This window comes from Panthera pardus, unplaced genomic scaffold, assembly GCF_024362965.1.
Source record: "Panthera pardus isolate Hobbes unplaced genomic scaffold, ASM2436296v1 HiC_scaffold_18, whole genome shotgun sequence".
NCBI lineage: Eukaryota > Metazoa > Chordata > Mammalia > Carnivora > Felidae > Panthera > Panthera pardus.
The window spans coordinates 17,782,791-17,802,215 of record NW_026526743.1 but is presented as its reverse complement, the minus strand read 5'-3'; the positions used below and the strand labels follow the sequence as shown (position 1 = coordinate 17,802,215).

At 51.5% G+C, this 19,425-nt stretch overlaps 1 protein-coding gene across 1 annotated transcript; it reads left to right on the top strand.

Moving 5' to 3' along the window:
- The first annotated feature begins 9,863 nt into the window (after positions 1-9,863).
- LOC109251414 (IgGFc-binding protein-like) lies at positions 9,864-19,145 on the top strand. Its single transcript, XM_019422959.2, has 4 exons — positions 9,864-10,887; positions 13,831-14,386; positions 15,035-15,633; positions 17,979-19,145. Exons 1-4 carry the CDS (start codon positions 9,892-9,894, stop codon positions 18,642-18,644), a joined length of 2,817 nt encoding a protein of 938 aa, XP_019278504.2. The 5' UTR covers positions 9,864-9,891; the 3' UTR covers positions 18,645-19,145.
- Positions 19,146-19,425: the final 280 nt, after the last annotated feature.

Genomic DNA, 19,425 nt, shown 5'->3' with positions numbered 1-19,425 from the left:
AAATGATCTTCCATTGGCCGTGGGAACAACCTGAGTCCCAGGGACCTGATCTGACTCCCGAGCAGCTCCTCCAGCAGCATAATGAGGTCCTTGTTTGTTACCCTCGGTGGCTGAGGTCAGGTGAAGCCAGCAGGGAGCGTGAGGTGTCTTGGCCAAGGGGGGGCCTAGGGAGGGGGAAGATTGGAGATCTAGTGCCAGCTACAAAATACCAGTTGCTGGCATGAGGGGGAGCCAGAGCGCACCATTCCTCAACCCTTTTTTTAAATCTAAACAATTTAGTGTGTGCCTACTCGTGCAGTGTACTGGGAATTCAGTACTGAGAAAATATAGGCACAGGTCCTGACCTCACATATCTCACCATTTGGTGGGGAAACAAATGTTAAATAATCACACAAGCAAGTGTAAAGCCGCTGTGGTGACGGGGAGGGGAGCCTTCAGGAGAGATTCATGGGAACTGTGAGACCCTATAACCAGGAGACCTGACCCAAGAAGAGAGATTGAGAGAGGCTTCCTGGAGGAAGTGACTACTCAGCTGAGATCTGAAGGATGCTCAGGTTGGAGTCAACTACACAGGGGGTGGAAAGGGTACCTCGTGCACATGCTGTTCAGAAGTGTAGGGGCTGGGGGATGCATGGTGAATAAAAGGGACTGAAGTGGGTGCTGAGGTGGGGTGAGGGAAGGATGCTGTGTTGAGGCTGGAAAGTGTGAAGGCGGAGATGATGCAGGACCCTGTAGACTGCTGGGAAGAGTCCAGATTTTCTAAGTGGCATGAGAAGCCATTGGAGGTTTTGAACAGAGTCGTGCCCCCTGATCTTCAGGAAGCTCCAGTGGTAGGTCTATTTGCACACGGGGGACAGAAGTGAAGAAGGGAGCCCAGGGAAGGGGCCACTGTGGTAGTCCAGGCGGAAGGCTGACCCAGATCAGGTTGGGGCCTGAAGTGGATGGACTGGAGAGAGACTTGAGGCTACCTCACCAGAGGCCTCTATCCCCTATACGGAGGAGGACAATGTGGACCCTATCCAATAACCTAGCTCTTAGGCAAGACTGCAGAGACTGGCAGGAAGAGCTGTAGGGCCCTGGTGTCTGATACCAAGGATCCAGCCCTTAGATGAGGAAGCGTGGGAATTAAGAACCTTTTCCAGGTTCAGGTACCAAGCAGACAGTGGACGTCGGCTCTCCAAGGCAGAGGCTGTGGCTGGTTGGAGGGAATGTGGGCACGAGGAAATGCAGGCCTGGAAGGGGCCACACACCAAGCGGTAGCTAATTACAAGTTTGGAAGACAGGAATGTGGGAAAATATAAATGCGGGCAGGCTAGTTCCTCTAGCATGGATCCCTCTGCCTCTGCAAGAGGGTGCCTGGACTATCCCCCAGCACCATGCAGGAACAGTACTACTATGGACAAATGGTCACATGTATCTAGACTTTGAAGTTAAAATGTAGCTTGTCCAACACTGCCCAGCGGGGTGCACCAATTTCCTGAACGTAGGGAGGGCTACTACTCCTTCCGCGGCCCACCCCCTGTGTGGCTTTCAGAATGCCTTGCATATTTTTGAGACCAGGTTCCCTGAAACCAAAGTTCCAGGCTATTGGAGCGTTTTCTTCGAAGTAACTGTAGTCCTGATACCAGGACACTCCCCCGTCTGCATGCTGTCACATTGAACCTATGTGTCTGGGTGCGGCTAATCTAACGCAGGCCCCGAGTGTCTCGGTGTCTGTGATCCCTTCCTTGCCGGGCCTGAGCTAATGCCAGGCTTTCACAGCTCTGTCCATGGGCACATATACGGGAGAGTCAGATAAAGGGATCCTCCGAAAAGGGATGTTTCTCTTCCAGGTTGAACATGAGCATGGCCTCTGCCTTTGATTCCTCCCTAGTGTCTGTCATGCTTCACAAAAGCAAGGATGGGTGGTCAGTGCTTGGTGTTGCCCAGACTTGTACAGGGTGACGCCGGGAACACGGTGGTGACCAACACAGCCCCACACCCCACCTTCACATAGTTCCAGTCCAGTGGAGGAAATACATCCTCACCAGGCAATGGCATCCCAGGGTGGGGGAGTGCCGGGATGGGGGAAGCACAGGCAAGATTGATTAGGACCTGTCTAAACCCAAAGGACTTTGGGAGCCCAGAATGGGCTCCTTACTGGGCCTGGCATAGGAGGTGGGGAGAGTCTATGATTTCCCGAATGCAGGGCCAGCTTCATAGCAGTATGACCTGTGCAGTCCCATAGCACCTCACATTTAGAAGGGCCCTGTGCTTGGCTGAACGCCCTGCTGTCGCCATCACAAAATTCTTAACAATTTTTGAACAAAGGACTCCACATTTTCATTTTGCACTGGGCCCTGCGTACGTGAGGAATATACAAAAAGAGCCAGGAGAAGAGAGGGTCTCCCAAGGAGAGAGAACATCATGTGCAAAACACAAGAAAGGGAGAGAGGGTTGTACTCTTGGAGAGCTGGCCGAAGTTCTGTGTAGCTGGAGCACAGGGTAGAAGAAGGCGGGGGGGGGGGGGTAGTGATGAGTGAGCCCGAGGAGTGGGTGGATGCCAGCCACCATGCTGAGGAGCTGTGACTCCTTTCCAGAGGCACTAGAGAGCCACCGGGGAGGAACTGGGTCAGGTTTGGACTTTAGAAAGATCTAGCTGTCTGTGATGGGAAGGGTGGCTAGGGACACGTGGCAAAGAACAGGCAAGCCAGGGTGGGAGGCTTGGCTGCCTCTGGAAGGGGTCACTGTGGGCAGGCTATGAAGGGCCTTGAATACTTGGGTGACAGACATCCCAGTGCACCAGGAGACTGGCCAGGAGGCTCAGTGCCACAGACTGAATCTAGAGCTCCATTTTCACTTGAAGATTTTCACTGTTGGGGGTTGCACAAGGGTAGGTTAATGGGTGTCACCGGTAAGTACGTGAAAATCTTTATATGAGAACTCACATGGATAGGCTGATGAAAGTGAATGCAAAATTGGCAAGAATGGAGAGTATAAAATGTGAGACTTCAAAGGACTTTATTCTGGGTATATTCTGGCTTCAACTCTGTGGAACCCCTGGAGTGCACTTCAACCCTCCCCAGTCCTCTGGTTAAAACGTCAGATCTTTGGGAACTTCCTCTTCATCCTAAATGCTGTGGCCCCCAGGGCTGGGAACTGATCCCCTTCCTGCTTCCGCGGTCACCTCCTTCTGGGGCGTCACCTCTCCACGTGGCCCCAAGCTTCCGTTTTCCTTCTCTGCTGATGACCCCCACATCTCTGTCCCCAGCGCTGGCCCCTCTCCTAAACCTGGCTTCCCTCGGCTTCCTGGACAGCCCCCAGGCCTCTCACATCCACTGGATGCCTCATTGGGCTTAACCTCTTCCCAAACCTGCCCCTCTTCCCAGGTCCTCTCAGGGCAACCTCCACTCAGCCTCCTGAGCAGCCTTCCCACTTATTCTTCCTCCTTTTTCAACCCACCCCATTCTAGCTCTGGCCTCAACCACCTGGGTCCCTGCGTCTCCCCCCTCCTGGGCCCCTGGCTTCAGTCTCCCACTCTGGTTCATGGAAACTTCGTAGAGCCAAACCTGACCCTTCTCCACACAGAACCCTCTATGGCTCTCCTGGGTTCCTGGGACAAGAGTTCCAACTCAGCCTGGCGGTTTAGGCCTTCCCCCCCCTGCCCCACTCCCCCAGCAACCAGCTCCCGGCTGCATCTCCGGCACATATGTTTCCCACCTCAGGCTGGAAGGAAATAAACACTCCCTGAAAGGTCCACCCTTTTACACACCAACGCTGTTCCCTGTGCCCTTGGTGGAGCCTTCCCTCACCTCCTCCGCTGGTATTGAAGAGCAGGGGAAGGATCTCAAGCAGGTGAGAAATGAAACTATTGAGATAATTCCTTCCTGAATTCTCCCCCTACACTCCCTACCAAAGGCAAGGATTCTGGGGGGAGAAGGGAGCTAGGGCTGCAGGCTCCCAGAACCTGGGGGAGAAGGGGCTGGAAACTGTACCCAAGGTCCCTTGCCTTTCCTTGTCTGGAGTTCTAGCCTTGTCCGTCCTCCCGGATCCTCCACGGAGGGTGCAACTGCATTGTCCTCCAGCTCAGGACGTTCTGGAAGGAGGGGAGTCACGTGGAAGCCATTGTCTTCCCTTGGGGAGCTCCACCCCATATCCTCCAGACCTCTATATCCAGCACATGGTGTCCTCTCTTGCCTCTGTCACTTTCTCTGCCACTTCTGCCACCTAGGAGTTCAGGTCCCCGGTCCCCTCCTCCCTCAGACACAGAAGTCCCGTGTCTATTCCCCTTCTTCCTCAGAATCTAGGAGTCCAGGCTCCTGCCCCCTCCTTCCCAGGACCCCAAAAGTTCAAGCCTGAAGCCTCTCTGTCCTTGGCAGGCTCAGGAGTCCTGTCCCTCTTTTCTTGGAAGCCATGGTAGTCTTGCTCTGCCCACTTTGATTTCCTAATTCACCTCCCCATATCTGTCCCTCCCCTTTTTTCTCTGTCCCTCCCCCTCTATTCCTCCATCTGCCCCTTCTCCCCGCTCCCACCCGCATAATTAGACCTCATTACAATCGATGGCACCAAGTCAGAACGGAGCCAGTACTGATGGGGACATCCGGGTGTTGACCCAGGGAGGATGCTGAGGGCCAGGCCCAGGCATCTGGGACTATAAATGTCCCCACACTGTGGCCTCAGTCCAGCTCCTGCAGGTGAGACCTCCAGCCTTGCCTTTTTTTTTTCCTGGGCTCTGAAGCCTGAGCCCTTCTCTGGGATTCCCCTTGTACCCTCTTCTGCTGCTGCAGTGCAAGGGTTTGGAGGCAGACTGGCAGGAGAGACAACCGACTGACCCATATCTGTCCATCCCCCCGCCCGGCCATGGATGCCCTCACACCTGCCCTTCTGTGCCTTGGTGCCCTGGGTTTCCTGTGGGGTAAGTGATCCATGAGGGATGCAGAAAACTGGTGAGCTGGTCTGGATCTGCAGCAAGGGACTGGCTGTGCTGGCTGGGGTTTGGGGCTGTCTGACATGGTTCTGTTAACAGAAAATTGACCACGGTGGAGCTTCGTGGGCCCTGGCCAACTGAAACCAGGGACTATTTTGGTAGACTCTGTGGCAGGGAATTGGCCGAACCAGTTGTGGGAAGGGGGCTGAGCAGGCCTTTCTGTGACAGATGGTTCAAAGGAAGCAACATTACTTTAAGTTAATATTTACCGGATATTGTTCCATGGCCTTTACATATATTATCTCATCTAATATTTTCATAGCTCTGCCAAGACCTCCTTTTACAAATGAAGAAACTAAGGCCCAAAGAGGTTAGGTACTTTGCCCAAGTTGACATGGCTAGTGAGTGGCAGTCAGGATTAGAACCTGATGTATTTGGCGGCCAAATCCAACAGATTGTGCTGACTCCCTCCTTTACTCTCAGGCCCAACGGCTGCAGTTGTGGATTTCCAGGGCCGTTACTTCATCACGGCTTTCTTGGAGAATGGGGGCGCCGACAAGCCCAACTTCCGGCTGTATGTGTCGCCACCCACGAAGGGGCCCCCGACGGCTGTGCAAGTGAGGGCGTACCCGGTGGGGGGACCGCCCTTTCGGCGCGCGCTGAGCCTGCTGCCAGGCATCACTGCATTGGTGCGGCTGCCCGGCGCCGTGGAACTGCAGGGCTCGCGGCGGGAAGCTGGCGGAGCGGTGCGCTTAGCAGCGTCGCGGCCGGTGGGAGTGACAGTGGTGAACGCACGTGGACGCGCCTCCCTAGACACGGCACTAGCGCTTCCGCGCCGCCTGCTGGGTACTCGCTACGTGGTGGTGACGCCGTCGCTGCAGCCCCACGACCGGCACAAGGAGTTTGCGGTGGTAGCCGGCGCTAGGCCCACGCGCCTGCGCCTCACGCCTCCCGTGCCCATCCTGCTGGATGGCGTCGAGCATGCTGCCAGCCGGCCCCTCCTCGTACATCTTGAGCCCTTCCAGGCGCTGCAGGTGCAGAGCGCAGGTGACCTGTCAGGCACCCGCGTCGTGGCCACTCATCCCGTCGCGCTGCTGGCTGGCCACAGTTGCCTGCAAGCGAGAGATAAGGCCTGTGGCCACGTGTCCGAACAACTGCTGCCCCAGGATTACTGGGGCCGCGTCTACGCCGTGCCCCCGTTCGCGCCCGCGGCTCCGGGACCCAGAGATCATGTGTACGTGGCTGCTGACAGTTTGGGCAGCCTGAACTTCTGGGGGGGCGGTGCCAAAGGGGCGCGGGCTCTGGGCCTTGGAGCCGTGCTGCACTTCGCGGTGGACCCAGTGCGCCCCCTGGTGCTGCGCTCCTCCGCCCGCCTGCAGGTGCTTTTCCTGGCTGCGGCTGCGGCCCGCGGGGGCGTCGCATACAATCCCTTTTTCGCTCTCTTGCCCCCGGTGGACGCGTTCAGCCGCAGCTTCGCGCTCACCGCGCAGCCGGGCTTTTCCAACGTGGCGGTGCTCGTGGCGCGTGAGCCCACCCTGGTGCTCCTAGATCGGCAGCCGCTGCCCAACCTGCACTGGCGCCTCATCCCCGGCGGCCCCGAGCCGCATCACGGGCAGCATTCTGGTCAAAGCCAGGCCCCCACTCAGGGTTTCGCCTGGACTGAGGTGGCATATGGGCCTGGGCAAGGAGTAGTGCACTTCCTGGAGACTCGCGGGACGCCCGTGGGCGTGCTTAGCTTCGGCACCGCCCCGGGCGCTGGCTTCGGGACCCAAGCTGCGCGGCAGCCAAGCGTGAGTGAGCAGCGCTCCCGCCCAAGGCAATCGGAAGGTGAGCAGGCGATGGGATTCCAGGATATCAGGGGCGGAGAAAATCATAACACTACCTTCAATTGCTGACATAGCAGCCAGAGAGGCAGGTTTTAAATGCAAATCACTCCCTCCTCTACTCAGAATCTTTCCACGCAATTATTATTATACCCAGCAAAAGCAAAGTCCTTACAGTGTTTTATGTGGTCCCATACAATCTGCTTTCATTACCTTTCTGATCTTATCTCTTCTCACTCTTGCCCTTCCCTCACTCCATTCCAGCCATACTAGCCACCCCACTTTCTTCTCCCTCCTCCAGGGCCTCTACAATGACTGTCCCCATGATGTCTTTATGATAGCTCCCTCACCTCCTTAAGGTCTTTGCTCAAATGCCACCTTCTTATTGAGCTCAGATTGCTCAATTTAAAATCGTAATTTCTCATCCCTTACAAATTCTGGCCGTTCCCTGATTTCTTTCACAAGTCATATCACTTTTCATATACTTACTTATTCTTTTCCTCTGCCACCCATTAGTTCCTTGAGTTCAATGCTTTTTTATTTTAAGTAGGTTCTAAGATACACAATTAATTGTACAATTTTAAGTATGCAGTCTGATGAATGTTTGCTCCCTGGAATTAGGGAGCTCCCCCCCTCAATCTCTCCCAGTCTGGAAAAACAGTGGGGGACCAGGGAGGTGAGAGAAAAGAGAGAGGACAGTCAGAGAGAGACTGGAGTTTCTTAGAAATGAAAATGTGGACTTCAAATCACTTATTAAAATTGGCTCAGAGTTGGATTTTGGAGCCAAAAGGTCTGGATTCAAATCCTACTACAAGCTGTGTGATCTTGGGCAAGTCAGGTCACCTCTCGGAACCTCAACTTTCTCCTCTATTAACTGTGGATAATAATACCAACACCTTCATAAGGTTGTTGTGGCATTAAAAAAAAATGAGTTAATTGGGGCGCCTGGGTGGCTCAGTCAGTTGAGCGATCTACTTTGGCTCAGGTCATGATCTCACAGTTCGGGTCATGATCTCACAGTTCCAGCCCCACGATGGGCTCTGTGCTGACAGCTTAGAGCCTGGGGCCTGTTTCGGATTCTCTCTCTGCCCCTCCCCGCTCATGCTCTGTCCCTGTCAAAAATGAGTAAGTGTTAAAAAAAATTATTTTTTAATGAGTCAATAGAAGAGTGCCTGGCATGCATAAATGTTTGCTATTATTAATTTTCCACATTTTTTTTTTAGATTTACTTTAGGCTAGACCTGTTCTAGGCGCTGGAGATGCAACAATGTACAACGTAGAAATATTCCTACCCTAGGGAGCTGTTACTTTAGTTCATATTCTAATCCATTCCAAAACTCTATATTCCATTTGAATGGGAAATATGCAAACCCCTCAGAACAAAGTTATTTCTTAAAAGTTCACTTTGTATATATCTAGCTTCAGGCATCAATAGCTATGAAAAAATAACTCCTCTTCCTGGGAAATAGGGTGATGGAGTGACTATCCTCACAGAGCACACATGCGCGCGCACACACACACACACACACACACACACAATTCTTTTGTTGTTGTTGTTGTTGTTGAAATGAATAGGTTTTTTTTATTTTTTATTTAATTTATTTTTTTAATTTACATCCAAGTTAGTTAGCATATACTGCAACAATGATTTCAGGAGTAAATTCCTTAATGCCCCTTACCCATTTAGCCCATTCCCCTCTCCCACAACCCCTCCAGTAACCCTCTGTTTGTTCTCTGTATTTAAGAGCTTCTTATGTTTTGTTCCCCTCCCGGTTTTTATATTATTTTTGCTTCCCTTCCCTTACGTTCATCTGTTTTGTATCTTGAAGTCTTCATATGAGTGAAGTCATATGATATTTGTCTTTCTCTGACTAACTTCGCTTAGCAAAATACTCTCTAGTTCCATCCACATGGTTGCAAATGGCAAGATTTCATTCTTTTTGATTGCCGACCAATACTCCATTGTGTATATATACACCACATCTTCTTTATCTATTCATCCATCAATGGACATTTGGGCTCTTTCCATACTTTGGCTATTGTTGGTAGTGCTGCTATAAACATTGGGGTGCATGTGCCTCTTTGAAACAGCATACCTGTATCCCTTGGATAAATACCTGGTAGTACAATTGCTGGGTTGTGGGGTTAGTTCTATTTTTAATTTTTTAATGACTTATTTTTTTAATGTTTATATTTGAGAGAGAGACAGAGCATAAGCAAGGGAGGGGTAGAGAGAGAGGGGGACACAGAAACCAAAGCAGGCTCCAGGCTCTGAGCTGTCAGCACAGAGCCTGATGTGGGGCTCGAACCCATGAACCGTGAGATCATGACCTGAGCTGAAGTCAGATGCTTAACCAACTGAGACACCCAGGCACCCCTCTATTTTTAATTTTTTGAGAAACTTCCATACTGTTTTCCAGAGTGGCTCCACCAGCTTGCATTCCCGCCAACAGTGCAAAAGAGATCCTCTTTTCTCCGCATCCTCGCCAACATCTGTTGTTGCCTGAGTTGTTAATGTGAGCCATTCTGACAGGTGTGAGGTGATATCTCATTGTGATTTTGATTTGTATTTTCCCGATAACGAGTGATGTTGAGCATTTTTTCATGTGTCGGTCGGCCATCTGGATGTCTTCCTTGGAGAAGTGTCTATTCATGTCTTTTGCCCATTTCTTCACTGGGTTATTTGTGTTTTGGGTGTTCAGTTTGATAAGTTCTTTATAGATTCTGGATACTAACCCTTTATCTGATGTGTCATTTGCAAATATCTTCTCCCATTCTGTCGGTTGCCTTTTAGTTTTGCTGATTGTTTCCTTCGCTGTACACACACACAATTCTTAAGGCTGCTAGACGTGGCAGGCTGGAAGCCCTCACTGGCCAAAATCGACCCACAGATATGTTTAGATTTACTGGCACATAGACTTTTAAATAATTAATGTGGTGTCTTTAGAGGGAGTGTGTGCTCTCCAGCTCATCACAGCTCTGTTCTGTACCCACGTTGTGTTGGCCATTTCTGTATTGTCCTTCCGCCCCACCCTTCTCTTTCTGCCGATATAGGCCCACTTCATTTTAGATTTGGAACCCTGATAGCTTATGAATGTTGAGTCTCCAATTCCAGGAACCCTGGAGGCCTAGAGCATAGAGGCAGGAAAGGGATGAGGCTAAATGCCAGGATCCAGTTCTGTTGCATCATTTCATATCATCTCATCCCCAGATATTCTGAGTGAAGAAGATCTGAACCCTCCCACAGAATCCTATCCCCTCATAGAGTCTTCCCTGATGATGCCACTCCGGTTCCCAGGATCCTGTAAGGACCACGCATGCTCCGATGGGACCACATGTCATCTTGTAAAGCACAAACCTGAGTGTGTGGCCAGCACGAAGACCACATTTGGGTCTGACATCGTGTTCAGTTCCAAGACAATATCTCTGAAGGACCTCGAAACAGCGTCCATCTCCGGCTCTAAAACCATGGCAGTGGCCAAACCAGGATCAGAAAGCACACCTGCACCAGAACCAGGACTTGTAGCAGTGACCATGGCTTATCCAGGGTTTGCACAAGAGGCTTTGAATGAACCTCAGCCTGAATCTATAGCTTTGGTTGAACCAGAACCTGGACTTCTGTCTGTAAAAGAACCAATTCCCGAAACCCTGACTGTGGCTTTATCGGCACCTGTACCTTTCCCCCTGCCAATGCCCATAGCTGAACCAGAGTCCAAACCCAAGACAGTGTCTGGGTCTAGGTCAGAAACGGTCTCAGTGGCCAAGTTGGGGCTCAAGGTGGTGGCAGGGACTGAACCAGGCTTAGAGGCTGTGACTATGGCAAAACAAGAACTTGAAACTGTGTCTGGGTCCAAAATGGCATCTCAGGCCAAATCAGAGACAGTGGGTGTCTCTAGTAAGAGGCAGGGGGGCATCCCAGGGGGTACCTGCTGGGCTTCCGGGCTACCATACATCTACACTTTTGATGGCTACTCTTTCCCTGTGCCTGGGGGATGTACCTACATCCTGAGCCATTGCCCTCAGGCCCTACCCAGTGGCCTCCCTGCCTTCCAGCTGTGGATCGCCTGCTCTGGAGGGAGGCAGCCCGTGCGCTTTGTCACAATGCGCGCTTTTGGAATCACCATCACTGCTGTCAAACATGAGTTCGGCTTTGTCCGGGTAAGAATAATTATGTGTGGGATCCTGGGAAACTGTGTCCTTCTCTGTCCCTCATTTTTGTCAACTCTACGGTGGAGGCAATTATATAGGTCCACAGTCCCTTATCCAAAAGGCTTGGGGCCAGGTGCATTTCAGATTTTGAAATTTCAAATGGTCATACTGTGCAAATGCCATATGTTACATGATAATCCCAATGGATGTCACATAATTACAAACATTAATATCTCTGCAGTGAAATAGCCGAATATTCACACTAACTGGGATAAATTAAGACCATAAGCGGCCACGTCATGAGTTCAGGTGAACTTTTGGTGCCAATTACATTTTCACATCAAACGCACGAAACATCTTTCAGTCTTCAGGCCGCTTTTGCATTTGGGGATTGTGGATAAGGGCTAATGGATCTCTAGCCCTACCTTACCAGGTTCCTATGAAGCAGGAACAAGTTAACATATGAAAGGCACTTGGAACAGAGTCTACCTCATGGTAAGTGTCATAGGAGGTGGGTTTGCTGTGTTTCTTGTCTCCTGACACTGACAACTGGAACCTCTAAATCCCCTGGGCTTTGGACATATCCTAGGACCACATGCAGGTATGGACACTGGCATGTCCACAGTTTCTCCTCGGGAAAGGTTTGAAGGCATTGCTCTGATTGGAAGGTTGTGGAGACTAGACTACATTTAATCAGGATTGCTAGAGAGAGCAAACCCATGAGGTTATGGACATACTGAGTCACTCCTCAGTACCATGTTAGAAAGAATGTGATCTAGAAACCTGATGGCCTGAGTTCAAATCCCAGGTTGACCACCTGTCATCTGTATGACCTTAGGCAAGTCATTTAACCTCTCTGAGCCTTAGTTTCTTCATCTGTGAAATCGGGATGATACAAAGACCTAAGTCATCAGACTGTGGTATGGATCAAATAGGCTAATGTGGGGCGCCTGGATGGCTCAGTCGGTTGGTTTGTTGAGTGTCTGCCTTTGGCTCAGGTCATGATCTCACAGTTTGTGGGTTCGAGCACCACATCAGGCTCTGTACTGATAGTGTGGAGCCTGTTTGGGAGGCTCTCTCCCTCTCTCTCTCTGTCCCTCCTCCACTCATGCTTTCTCTTTCAAAAATAAATAAATAAATAAATAAATAAATAAATAAATCTTTTTTAAAAACGTTAAAAAAAATAGGTATGGAAAGCTCAGAAGCATATGATGCTAGGACCTGATGCATGAGCCATGATGCTCCATACTCCCCTCCACATGCCACTTGGGAGCCCACCCTGTCACTCAGGAGTCAGGAGTTCCCCAAGTGCTCTTATGGCTCTCCAGAATCCAGCACCCCAACCCAGGTATCCAGTACCTTCAAATTCTCAGGACCTCAGATTTACACTGTCATCAAATAAGCCCCCATCTCCCAAGTACCTGACACTCCTGAGTTTCTTCATCAACTAAGGAATTTTTTAATGTTTATTTATTTATTTTGAGAGGGACAGAGAGAGAGAGAGAGAGAGAGAGAGATCACATGCAGGGGAGGGGCAGAGAGAGAGAATCCTAAGCAGTCTCTGTGTTGTCAGTGCAGAGCCCAACACAGGGCTCATCATGAAACATGAGATCACAACCTGAGCCAAAATCAAGAATTAGACACTTAATGGACTGAGTCACCCTGGCACCCTGGAATGTTTTATTATTATGTACCAGACCTTGTTTAAGGCACTGAGGACATATCAGTGACCAAGACAGACAAAAATCCTTGTTCTCATGGTACTTATATTCTAGCAGAGAGATATCAGCAATAAATATAAGTTAATTATGTAGTATTTTAGCAGGTGGTACATGCTAAGGAGGAAAACATGGAGCAGAAAAGTGGCATCAGGATGTCTGAGAGTATAGTCTTAAGTAGGAGGGCCTCCCTGAGAAGATGAAACTTGAGCCAAGTCTTAAAAGAGGTGAGGGAGAGAGCCATGTGTGTATCTGAGAGAATTCTAGGCAGAGGGAACAGCAAATGCCTAAGGTGAGAATCTGACAGGCACGTTAGAGGAACAGCAAGAAGTCCAGGCTGAAGCAGAGGGAGGGATTGTGGTACAGAGGAGAGCGAGAGACCATGGGGGGCAGATTGCAACAACTTTGTCTTTTATTCTGTGTAAGGTGGAAGCCAAGGGAAGGTTGTGTGCAGAGGAGGGATGAAATACCACTTGGGTGTTAACAGGATCCCTGTGGCTTCCCTGTGGAGACCAGACTATGGGGCTTGTTCAGGATGCACTGAGAGACCAGTGAGGAGGTTGCTGAAATTGTCCAGGTAGGAGATGATGGTTGGACCAGGGTGGAGGCAGTGAATGAGAGTAAAAGGTGAGTTGGTAACCTTCTTGGTGAACTGACACAAAAAATGGAAGTCCAATCCACATGACCTGGAAGCTCTCGGTGAAGGCTCTTGGTAATTGGGGGAAAGACACTGGGGTCCTGGATGAAGGCTCTCCTATTACCTGAAGTGGAATTACTTATCAAGATTCCTGAAAGGAAGACTTCTGAGTTTTGCACGAGGTCACATCTGGGTATTGGAAACAAGGCTCCTGGTTAGTGCATCGAGTGACATTCCAGCCAGAACAAAGCCTAAGAACAACGCCTCCAAACGTTCCCTGAGGAGAAATTGCAGACATGCCAGTGGCTGCATGTGGTCCCAGGATATGTCCAAAGCTCACAGAATTTGGAGGTTCCAGATGCCAGGATTAGGGGACATCAAACATAGCAAATCCTCCTCTATGACACTTAACCATGAGGTGGACTCCGTTCCAAGTTTTTTTCATACGTTAACTCATTTCCTCCTTACAGCTCCCAGACCCCCACTCCCTCGGTATCCCAACATCCAACCCCCTCAGCTTTCATCCCTCACCCCACCTTAAATGCTTAGGAATGTACCCTTTCTCTGGTGATTCCTGCTCTTGGGTCACCCCTGCAGGTGAACCAGCAGCGGCTTAGGCTGCCAGTGACACTGCTCCACGGGAGGCTGCGGTTGTATTTCCGTAGCTCAGAACTATGGGCAGAGGCAGGTCTGGAGCAAGAGCCACCCGCACTGCGCCTAGTGTACGACTGGCAGCACGCCCTGTCTCTGCAAGTAACCGACGGCTACCGTGCACACGTGGTGGGCTTGTGCGGCAACTTCAACAGTGACCCAATCGATGATGTGGGCGGTCCAGACCTGCGCGCCTTCTTGCGCACTTGGACCCTGCAGCCGCCTGATGACCCGTGCCACTCCCTCTGGGCTGCTCCCTGCACCAAGCCGTCGTCCCCACCGAAGACCCCGGGGCCCTGTGCCATCCTGACAGCTCTGAACGGGCCCTTTAGCCATTGCCACCATGTGCTGAGGCCTGCACCCTTCGAGATCAGCTGCAGTGCTTGGATCTGCCCCTTCTCCAACAACCGACCTCCTCTTTGCTTGATGCTCCAGGTCTACGCACATGCGTGTCAGCGCCTAGGTGTCAGCATCAACTCCTGGAGATCCCAGACTGGCTGCCGTGAGTGACCCTTAGATGCAAAAGGCTATGGGCTACTAGGGAAGGGGATTCTGGGACTTAGGGGTGGCACTCCCTGCTGCTGGCTGGAGTTGATTCCTAGGACAAGGCTGCAGGGTCCCTGGGATGGGACTGCAGGGGCTCAGGAGGCAGGGTTCCTTGGGTCTGGGGATGGAGACTCCTCCACCCAGTGGTGGGATTTCTTGTTTCTGGGGGCTGGAACCCCTAGGTCTTGGGGTCAGGATTCTTTGGGTCCTGAGGGTGAAGGCTTCCAGGCCCTGGGATCCAGAATTAGTTAATTCTAAAAGGCAAGATTCCTGGATTTGGTGTATGGAAAGGTCCTCTAGGTAAGGAGGACTCCAGGGTCTGGGGTGAGAGCTCTGTGTCCCAGGGCCAGACTTTTAAGGTTCTGAAAGAGGACTTCTGGTTTCTGATGATAGAAACTTCTTTACTCTGTGAGATGGAGATTGCTGGAAAGCCTCCATTCTAGGGGATGAGGACCCCCAGGATCCTGGGCACGACTCTTGGAAAATGAAGGCAGGAACATCTCCATTCTAGGGATGGCTAAATACTTAGGTCTCTGGAACCAGACTGGGAGGTCCTGATGTAAACACTCCTTCCCCCTCCATCTTTCTCCCCTTCTCTCCCCAGCTATCGAGTGCCCCCAAAACAGCCATTATGAGTTATGTGGCTCCTCCTGCCCAGAGACATGCTTGGGGCCCTTGGGAGCGTCCTGCCCACTGCCCTGCGGGGAGACGTGCACCTGCAATGCTGGCTATGTTCGCAGCGGCCCAGCCTGTGTCCTCCGGCGCCCAGGGCCTGGTGGCTGTGGATGCGTGCACCAGGGACGTCTGCTGGCCCCAGGCGAGGCTTTATGGGAGGGTGTGGGCTGTACTCGCCGCCACTGCCTCTGCCCAGCCTTAGGAGGGAGCGTGATCTGCACTGAGACGGGGTGCAGGCCACATGAGCGCTGCGTTCTGTCACACAACCTGCGCACGTGTGTGCCCTCGAGCATGGCCACATGCGTGGTGGCTGGCAGAGGCCACTACATCACCTTTGATGGGCGCCATTTTCGCTTCCCTGGCTCTTGCGTGTACCTGCTGAGCGGCCTCAGTTCTTCAGCGCCACAGGAGCTCACTGACTTCCGTGTGCTCCTGGGCACCAGTCCTGATGGCGTCCCGAATAGCCTCGAAGTACACGTGTCTGGATTCCATCTGAGGCTGGACCCCAAGGAACCCGGTCGTGTCCTGGTGAGAAAATCCCAGCCCTGCCCACACATTCACCTTATGTCCTCTGACCCAGAGTCCTCATCTCAAGACTCCCAAACCTGATCCCAAGATCCCCCTAACCTCACCCTACGGTCATACCTTGAGTTTTTGTCCTGTGACATTGGACCTTAAATACAGTATCTTGCACCTCCTCCCTCTTGCCCCATGATCTCTGACCCAGCCACCTAACTTCAACCCCCCCAAAACTAACCCCCAAATTAGAACTCAAGCCTTAACACTTTAGGAGCAAACCATCAGTCCAGAAACCCCTTTCCCAGGCCTCCATAATTTCCCCAGGAAAAGAAGTTTTGGTGCTGTTGGAAAGGCCACTCGGGAGGCACGCGCGCTAGGTGCCAATGAAATAACACATAATGCACAAGAGTCCTTTTAAGGTAGATACAATAGGCATTACCATTTTCCAGATGGAGAAACTGCCCCAGAGAGGTGAGGCCATTGGCCCAAGGTCACACAGCTTATAAATACGAGAGTTAGTATTTAAACCTTGGCATTTTGGGCTCCAGGGTCTCTTATGCTGTCTCTGTAAATCATCAAAAAAATACATGACCTCAACTACTCATTTGTGAAATGTAATTCCAAGTTCCCAATGACTCTGACACCACTTCAACATGACAAATTTTCTCATCAAGGTAGGAAAGACAAATAAAGATAGGGGCACTGGGAGAGGAGCTGTGGGGCTGTGGGGGTGAGCACCGGCCACAGAGGACAGAACCCAGGGGCTGTCAGTAACCTTCTCTCTGCAGTTTGCCTTGGCCATATTTTAAATTTCTTACTGAATTACCATTTTTAAATAGAGAAGGCTGGACTTATGGTATCTCTTGAGAAACTAGAAGCCCTGGCAACTAGTCACCTATTCTCATGGCCACGTATGTTTGGGACTTCCCTCTCTAGCGAGGGGCACATACTTTCTCTCTAGTTTGTCACAGTCCCCAGCACATCCCACCCTCTCCACTTTACTCATTTAGTTATTTGCCTGGCCCCTGAGTGAGTGAGGACCAGGTTTTACGCTTTTCTTGGGACCAGGGGCCTAGCCCTGGTTATGGCTTTATGGGTGGCCCCAAGGGACCTTAATCCCAGAACCTAAGACCTCTCTACTGCCCCAAGGAACACGGCCTACCCCAACACGTGCCAGGCACAATTACAAATCCTTACTTGATCCTTACAACAATTCTTTCCAATGCATATTATTTCTCTCATTTTACAGAGAAGTTAAACAAATTGCCAAAGTGAGACAGTTAAACAAACCAGGCGCCAAGATTTGAGCCCAGACGACATGGCTCCGAAGTCAAAGGACACTTAACTACCACACGTCACTGTCCTGCACATGTAGTTATTAAAATTGGACATGAAGCTGCCAATATTTGGTGTTTTTTCCTACAAATGTGGCAATTTCATATAGTTCAACCTAAGTGTCTAAGACAAATACTCCTGGCCTGGATTGTCTTGGAACAAAAACTCCTAGCCTTGACTCAAGAATTCTGGAACCTTCATTGTGAGCCCCAGTACTCCAGAGCTTTCAGTCCTGATTCTGGGATCTTGAAACTCCAGTCCTGACCCAAGAATCCCATTTATTCATTCATTCATTCATTCATTCACTCACTCATTCATTCAACAATCACTTACTGAATACCTACTGTGTTCCAGGCACTATTCTAAGTTACATGTGTTAACTGAACTTTAGACCCAACTCTAGCCCCAGTCCCGGGCACCCCCTAAACCCAATCCAGGAATTCCAAATCCCCAACTCCAAAAGCTTACAAACCCTCATCCCAAATTCTTATACCCCCAGCCCCAGATGCTGTGGGCAAATATGGTTAGACCATGGACAGCAGCCTCAACATTTATATATGCTATGGACAGACCTCCCTTCCCTGAACCATTTGCATAGTATCCTGAAGCCCCTGCCATACCTAGAAATCCCAGCATCCCTAGGACTCTACAGCCTAACTTGACCTATGAGCCTCATTCACTCATCCCTGCATTAGCTCAACAAATATTTATTGACCAGACATGTGCCAGACACTGCACATGTGTCACTTCCAGAAGCTGTGGCTTTCAACTCCCCAAATCTGATCCAGGAATACTATAGCCCACAGTTCTCACCATCCAAGTATTTGTTGGAAAAAGTATCAGTATTGTGGACAGCACCCCAAGCTTTTATTTGTTGGGGTGGGGGTGGTCATTGTAGACAGTCCTTCAAAAAGACCTTCTGGGGGCCCTGCTCTTCTACTCTTACCTAGGGACACTGGCATCCTTGGTAATGATACGGGGTCCCTAGAGCCCCAACTTGACATATCCTCTTTGCACAGGTGAATGGTGACTGGCAGAATCTACCATTCCAGGCTCTGAGCAACAATACACTCATCTTTCGCCATGGCTGGGACACTGTGGTCAGCTGCCCCTTTGGCCTGCGTGTGACCTATGCCCCTGGGATCCGCGTAGTACTGGATCTTCCAGCAGCATATCGGGGCCATGTGGTGGGGCTGTGCGCTGACTATAATGGGGACCCCATGAATGACCTCCAGGTGCCTAGAGTCGTGCTGGGCACCAAGCTGCCTGAGGATGCAATGGCCTGGGCCTTTGGCCGTAGATATTTGGTGGGTTCCTCGACTGGGTGCCTGGATGCTGCTGACAACATGCCGCCACTGCCACCATCTTGTGTCACTCTGCCAACCACCAGCAGCCCAACCCACTTTGCCCACCCTTGTGACATCCTTTTGGACCCTCTGGGGCCCTTCCAGCTGTGCCATGAGATGCTGGCACCAAGCCCCTATGTCCAAGATTGCATGGTGGATGTATGCCTGGGCACTGGACCCTGCCCCATGCTCAGCCTCTACTGTGAAACCTGCCAGCTGCTGGGTGGCCAAGTCTTCCAATGGCGGAATTCAAGCCTGTGCAGTGAGTGCCTAGGGATTCAGTCTAGCGTCTCTCTCCATCTTTGCTCGTCTGGGGAACCTGGCCCCACTCTTGACTGAGATGTGGCTCCTTGGCTGTTGCTCATCCCAGAGTGCCAGCTCCTCCCTGCACAGTGTATCCCTGAGACCCTGTACTTCCCACTGCACCAGCCTTCAGCCATCCCTCCACTCCCCACCAGACCCTCAACCTTTGCCCATGCTAAAGTAGCAGGTGTATTCTGATTTAAGTCCAGCCCCCCAGCTCTTATCCTTCCCTCTTCTCAGCCCTGATTATGGCCCAACCCTTCAGCTCTTACCTCTCAGGGACTCAGACCTGTTCATGGTCCAGCCCCTAAGCTCTTACCCGTCCCAAGCCCTACAGATTAGCTATGCCTCATCAGAGGCATGGTTAACCACCGCATCCTTAGCTATCTGAAGGTACCTGCAGCTCTGCCCAGGTAGAGCTTTGCCCCGGCAGGGCCCCAGATACCCCATCCTAGCCCCAGAGTTAGGGAGTGAGAGTCCCAACAGCCACAGACCGCAAAGTAACCTTCCATTCCTACTGGTTCCGCAGGCCCGCCGTGCCCCGCACACTCGCACTACACGCTGTGCGCTCCGGCTTGTTCTGTCACTTGCGCGGGGCTGGAGCCACCACCCGGCTGCGATCGCGCTGGGCACTGCCGTGAGGGCTGCGTATGCGACGCGGGCTTTGTGCTGAGTGGCGCTACCTGTGTGCCCACTGCTCAGTGCGGCTGCCTGAGCGCCGGCCGCTACTTGGAACCCGGCGCCCCGCTGCCGTCCCCTCCCACCGCGACCGGTCGCTGCTGCCGCTGTCACCCTGGCGGCCGGGTGGCCTGCAAAC